A 6,821-nucleotide genomic window follows, 5' to 3' on the forward strand; every position below is an offset into this window, starting at 1 on the left:
TCCAGTAGACTCAAAGCAATGTCTTCCTGCATGTTCCTTACAAACTTGCCATCATGATTTTCAGACTTGAAAAATGTCATCTTTTTATAAAAGGATTAATTTTAGGCAACCTATCATATTGTACCATTTGGGGGGTTAGATGTAAAAAAGGGTAGGGAGTGGGGAGAGAGAATGATTCCTGCCCCCCTTGGATTCCTGACCGTCGCTTAAACTCTGTTCACACAGCTCATAACTTGGTACCAAAATCCCTAGTTTATTTTCAACACTAAGACTATATAGCCAACCTGGTGATTGATTTCTCAGCTTCTCAGTCACTTATCCTCAAAAAGAAAATCTTCTCCTTTCGTGTTTTCTGGACCAAGCAAATATCACCTCTTAATTGATACTCTTCAGTGTCACAGTTCCCAGACATAGGAGTAGGTGGAATTGGACTTAACATGGGGTGGACGTGCCCCGGTGGGGAGAAGATGCCTTCAGTACCCTGGGGTGGGGGGCCCAGCTTGTCAGCTGGAAAATAAAACTCCCCACGCTCAGGAACTACTATTCTGATATTTTGTTTTTTCCATATACAGTCTCTTTCCCTTTCTCCTAGGAAGGAAGGAAAAATTAAAATTATGGAATAGAAGAATGTTTTCCTTATTTCTTCCTTTGAAAAGAGATGTGGGGACATTTTCCTTCCTCAGTTTTGGGTCATTTGTCAGATGGAATAGGGGGAAACTTGACCTGTGCATTATGCCTGTTCACCAATTTAATGACCTTATCTTTTATCAGCAGCACGTAGCAGCTGGTTTCCTTAGAATTTCATTCAATTAGATAGTTGAATATGTCATTTTGTAGCCTAAGAACAGACCCAGCAGCAAGTTACACAGGTGTCACATTAACAAGGTGCATCTGTGGGTTCTGGTTGGCCTCTACAAAGAGAGGGGTAGCTGATCTGGTGGGGACAAACCCACAGGTGGGACTGGGAAGAATGAGGACAGGGCCTACTCTGGAAATGGGTGTGGCAGGTGAGGAATCCTTCAGTAAGACCGGGCCCGGCTGCTGCAGTGGCTCCTGGCAAGGCAGGGTTGTGAAATAACAGCACAAAATAGGGGATAAGCTTGGGTTGTGGCCACCTCTGGCTGTGGTAGTCAGCGCCTGCCTTCTGGACTCCTTATTCTGGTTCTATGGGCTTCCCTCCCTCAAGGCTCACAGTAGGACCAAATACTGACCGTAGTGCTGTACCTGTCACAGTCAGGTGGTGTGCATCTGTGGGGTTAACCCTCTGTCTTTCATGTCTTTTAGGCTCTGACTGCTCTTGAATCCATGACACTGAGTAAGCAGTATGTTGAATACCAGGATCAGATTTTGCAAGCTGCCCAGTTTATAAAGCATCCTGGCCATTGCCTCCAAGATGGGAAAAGCTTCCTGGCTCTTCTCGTTAACTGTCTCTACCCAGAAGTGCATTATCTGGACAATATACGGTAGTAACCCCGAGGCTCCGTGACAAACCCCATCACTGTTTATGTTTACATTTAACTTTGCTGTTGCACAAATAACTTTGCTCACTTTCATTGCAGAGTTCAGTTTAGCCACGGAATGGGTGACTGGAGATGCAATTGCAAGGCATTAGGTGATTCCGTGTGTCCGTGTGTGTGTGTTGTGTGTGTGTGTATGTGTGTGTGTGTTTCACTCTCTGGGGACTTTTTAGTTTTTATGTTCATCCACAACTGAAACTTACTAAGTTTCACTTGGGTACAGAGCCACTCACAGTTGCCAACTGTCCTCATCTCATAAGACCCGCAGAGGGAATTTTCATGATATGTCTCCACCTCTGACTCCCCTGTTTTATTTAAACGTCAAGATTCCTGTGCCAGATCTGACTGCTTTGTGAGTCATATATAACCCTCACTTTGAACCCCATTTGTGTGCTTTTAGTGTGAAAAAAATCAACCTTGACAATTTCTGTATTTCTCAAATGTGGGGAAATACACAGCCTAAAGGTATTATGTTATTTCTCTCAGAAGGGAGATAAAAATGCTGAATTAAAGTGAGCCGTGTGAAAAACTTGACACCTTGATCCTGATTATAGTGGACAGCAGAGATGGTGACGTGTCTGCTTCCCCCTGGCTGTGTATCCTTATGGAAGAGCCTCTGTCTGAATCAGCGTGTCAGGCTGGTGCTTTGTGATGAGTGTGCTGGGCACACTCGTGTTTTATTTGGTCCACATGGCAGGGTGTGTAGAGTGCTGACTCTCTCCAAAGAGTCCAGAGTCGCTCCATGCCCTTGGGTCCCCTCATTCACCTCACTCCCTCGACATTGAAGTTTGAAATTCTTGATGGACACCAAGGTTGCTATCTAAAGGCCCCACTGTTGAGCAGGGGACTGGGGACTCACCTCTCCATTCCTTGCTTGCTTCTTCCCTCCATATTTAAACTCAGATAAAGCTGGTGGACCTGCTGAAACACTTGTCCATGGAAACTGGGCCAGGTCAGGAGAATTTCTGAAATCTGTCTTTTTGAGTCGCCCTTTGCCTTCGGCCGCCCTTGACAGTCATTCATTACCAAAGCCTGTCTACAACGTTGCCTCATTGGTGCCTTCTTCTTGCTCATGTTATTTCCCCCAGGAATTAGTCTGAAAATATTTGTCAACATAACTCTTGGCTCAAAATGGATTTTGTTGTCCAGCTTTCATAATGTGTATTTGTTGGTTTTGTGCAGCCCTACAAAAATACCCCCAAATGCCTAAACATTCACCACAAGCTCTCAATAGAGAGAGAGGGATAAAGTGAGCAGATGCAGAACTCCTCCCATATCCCACATATCCCCCGCATCTGGGAGTTTGTAGGAACTTTTCTTTTTTGTTGGACAGAACAATTCCACCTCACAGACATGCCTTGGCACTCTGATAAAGAAAATCTCTGTTTAGCGTTCGAGTTTCATAGGCCACAGAGCGTCATCTCACAGTGACATGTCTCAGCTTTCCTTGTTTTTGCTTCTCTCTGCTTTCAAAATCAGTCATCTTCTTATTCTACGTATATGAAAATTTTAGAAGCTGCGGACAGTTAAATTGGCCAATTTGGCAACAGTGATTTTATGACAGGAAATAATTTGTGTGCTGTTTTCTTTGAGGAGAATGAAATTATTGATATCCTCAACTGTGAAGTTTTTGAGTGACAGTATGTACATTCTAAAGAAAATTATGATCAAACTGTTAATTTTTGAAAGTTTATAATATTTAAAACATATTTAGTCTGTAAAGATTTTAAAAAATAAAGTCGACCTTTGGTTGTAACTTCTACGAATCTGAATTTCAGGGCTTCTTCACTAACAGAGTATATCAGAGATTGATGTTAATGGAGATTTTTATAACTAATGTCATCTTATTTACCTGACCTTGTAACTTGAGTTGCAAAGATGGTTAGTAAAACTGCTTGTACTTCTTCATGCTCCCCGTCAGAAGGTTTGCTTATCTCATAGGTATTTAAAGAACATGGCAGTGCTGCTGTCATCTCTGGGGACGGAAGGCTCTACCTAGGTCATCCTGCCCTCTGCTTGCAGGTAACAAGTCTTTGCTTGAAAAGATAGCCAGCCTTCACAGAGCACAGGGCCACAGTCTGAGAGAGAGTGACAGGTGCTGCATGTCAGCACTGGCACTGGGCAAGACCAAGGCCTGCTTGTGGGCTGAACAGTGTGGAAGGTCCACACCCTGGACTTGTCTGCACAGTGGCTGGCCATGGCATCTGGCTCAGATAAGGACATCTGATGCTTTTTGGGAGCAGGAAGGAGGAGACAGTGTTCTGCTCCCAATGAAAAGTGCTGCTCCCATCCTTACCCGCCCTGCAGTAGAGGGGTCAGAGAGACAGTTCTGTTCCCCCCATCTCCTGGCTCTACTGACTAGAACAGGTGAAGGGCAGAGAGCTGGGAGCCACGGGCCATGGAGGCAGGAAGGTGCTGCTGGATGTGTCTGCAGTGTAACACTGGCAGGTGGAGCTTGGTCCCACTGTTTCAGAGGTCCTGCACACTCGCCCTCAGCTCTGATGTGTGGCCGTTTCTTGTTCAGTTTCTTGGCTTAGTCTGTGAATGCCTCTGCCTCCCCAGGGTTAAGCCTGAGTCTCTGAGACTGGAGGGAATTAGTGTAGAGAATGCAAACTTATCTAACCTCCTCCAGTCAAGTGACAGCCTTGTTACTCCTGAGTAGTCACGAAAACCAGTGTGTCCATATTGTATAAGTTAATCATGTCTGTGCCTTTGTGTTTGAATGAAAGGTGGACTTGTCTGCACATTTGTTATAAAAATCTCCATTAACCTGTGGGGGGTTTTTGTTCCTAAAATTAGTTGTTTCTTCTGGAGCTGGCAGTAAATGTCTAGAATAATCAGCATTTAAAAGTCAGAAGGAGCATTCACACACCAGGTGCCCACCGCTCGCTCACTCAGGGGGATACTCAGCCTCCCCGACCTGGCCAGTGGCCACAGGCCAGCCCTTGTAGGGCCACACAGGCTGCTGCTGGCGGGTCACATGTGGTTCTGCTTTGTCTGACAGTGAGGCGTCTTCTGGAGAGGTTGCCGGTTGGCTGTGGACCTGCCTGGCGCAGTCCAGGCTGGCTCCATCTCTTGCTCCCCTCTCAGCACACATTTCCCTTCCCGTCACACTTCTGACACCTTGTGGCCCCATCTCTTAGTCCTTTCCAGACTAAATGCCCCACAATCCTTAGTTTTCTACCATGATGTCCAGAGAGCTGCCCTGGGGCACAGTATGGGACTAGGTGAGGCACCTAGAGCACAGTTGAGGAGGTTGGTAATCAACAGTGCCAGGAGAGGGCGCTCCTTCGCCTTCTCTGCCTTGGTGCCTCCCTCTCCTCATCCTGGCCCCTGCCCTGGCATGTCATGCTTGAGGTCAAGCAGTGCAGTTCACTCCTCTGGACACTTGGGCAGCATTGGTTCTAGCTGTGACGTATGGTTGGCACATTAAACACATTAAACTCGTGGCGAGTTCAAACTCTATACCTCGGTTTAATATGAGTTGCTGCTGAAGACTGGTCTCATTGCATGGGTGTGAGGCAGGTCTCACAAACAAGGTGCTCCACGCTTAGTCCTTTACTGCTGTCTACCCTCCATGTTGGAAGTGTGTCCCTTTCAAAAGAAACGTCCCCCTACCCTGATCTTCCATTTGCATCTGGGTCATGCTGGGTAAAGCTGTTGACCTATAGTCAGGCCCTAAGACTGACTTTGTTTCTCCACCATGACACTCGTATTCTGGAGCATCCTGTGACCTGTGCAGCTGTCTTTGAGGTTCTCTTCACTTTGGATAGCTTCCTGATTTCTGATGAGAAAAACTTGAAAAAAATTACTGATCCTATTTTGGGATAATGAACTTGCTAAGGAATGTTGTTGATTATAACTTGTTTTTAAATGTACCAATGTGATCTCTCACTGAGCACTGAGAGTTAGAATTTATTTTTCTTTTTATGGTTGAAAATCACTAAAGTTGGAGACAAATACTTCAGTGTGTTCAGTTTTTTCTTCCCACATGTCTAAAGTGGCCTTTAAAAACCACTACTTTATTTTGATCATTAAATGTGCAATATTCACTTCTTATGCATTGTTCAATGTTTTACATGCTTGTACAGAAAATGAGTTTTTATATCATGGTGAGAAACAGGAATAAATAAGAATTGATTAAGTAAAATTCTGCAAATAAACTACATTCAGAGTCAATTTACCCGTGGTGGGCCTGTCTCATTGTTTTTGGCAAGTTTGTTGGCAGATCATCTTTTTATACATACATCACATGAAGAAAAATTTTAAATTAGTTTGTAATGGCTAAGATCTTTACTCTGTGGTGTATACTACAGTGGTGAAGCCTCTAATTTCAAAAAGAATTGGCATGGACCAGAGACTGTCAGAGAGATCAGGAGACCCCTCACAGTCTGTAATGTGGCCTAACCTCTGTAGGAGGTGGGGCTTAAGAGCTGCACTGAGGCTCCCCCTGCCTGAGTGGTGATCTGGTGTGCGGGAGGGAGCTGCCAGTAGAGGGCAGCGCCCCAGGGGTTGCTAAAAGGGTCTGCTCTGAAAATGGGCCTTCAGTATTGGAATCCCAGGGAATTTCTCCTTAATGTTAATTTTCATGGATTTGTAAGACACGCCTAGAATGGGCGGGAGGGGCTGCACATTCCACCGGGGATTATCATCAATTTGGGATTAACCGAGGATGAGACCTTCTGGGTGTGGGTGGGTCTCATGTCCTTCTCTGAGTTGGGCTGCTTTCCAGATAGAACCACAGGGTTTAAGGGTTGGAAAGCAGCTCATGAGCAGACTTGTTTTCATGGGTGCTGTGCTGAGGGAACAGAAGGCTCCAGCCTGTACCCTGTACCCCCTGGGAAGTCCAGTCATGAGAACACCAACTCATCTTGGTCGTTTCTTTCCTTGACTTTGTGGCTCTAAGAGGAGAGTGGAGAGTCCCAACTGCTGACCCAGCCTGTTGCCCAGGTCTCTGGCTTTGCTTGCCAGAGAGGCCTGAGTGTCCTGAGAGGGCTGGAGAGGGGAGTGGGGGGCATGTGCTGTCCCTGAGGGGTGGGGCAGAGCAGCTTCTTTATCAGGAGGCCAAGCAAAGGCTGTTTAGACTGTGTACAGGTTGTTAAAGCTGTCCATGAACCTGCTTCCCATGGCCACGGTGATCTGAAACCACTCCATCAGAGTCCATTCCTGCTTCTTCCACTCAAGAAGTCCTGCTGTCAAGTGAAATCCTGCAGCCAAGGGCACCAGATCATTAGCCAGCTCCCCTGTACTCCGAGATAATAACGTGAGCAATGTCAGGTGCCCCGGAGAGCAAGTGTCCAACTT

At 46.0% G+C, this 6,821-nt stretch overlaps 1 protein-coding gene across 2 annotated transcripts in view; it reads left to right on the forward strand.

The window, feature by feature from the left end:
- Nucleotides 1-5,696, forward strand: part of Epg5 (ectopic P-granules 5 autophagy tethering factor) — a 99,701-nt gene extending 94,005 nt beyond the window's left edge. For both annotated transcript variants that reach the window (XM_013358754.4, XM_040273442.2), the window contains one exon: nt 1,285-5,696. In XM_013358754.4, the coding sequence (XP_013214208.2) occupies nt 1,285-1,467 (183 nt within the window). In that variant the 3' untranslated portion in view covers nt 1,468-5,696. The remainder of the gene's footprint in view (nt 1-1,284) is intronic.
- The last annotated feature ends 1,125 nt before the right edge of the window (nt 5,697-6,821 follow it).

Source organism: Ictidomys tridecemlineatus, chromosome 13 (genome assembly GCF_052094955.1).
Source record: "Ictidomys tridecemlineatus isolate mIctTri1 chromosome 13, mIctTri1.hap1, whole genome shotgun sequence".
Lineage (NCBI taxonomy): Eukaryota > Metazoa > Chordata > Mammalia > Rodentia > Sciuridae > Ictidomys > Ictidomys tridecemlineatus.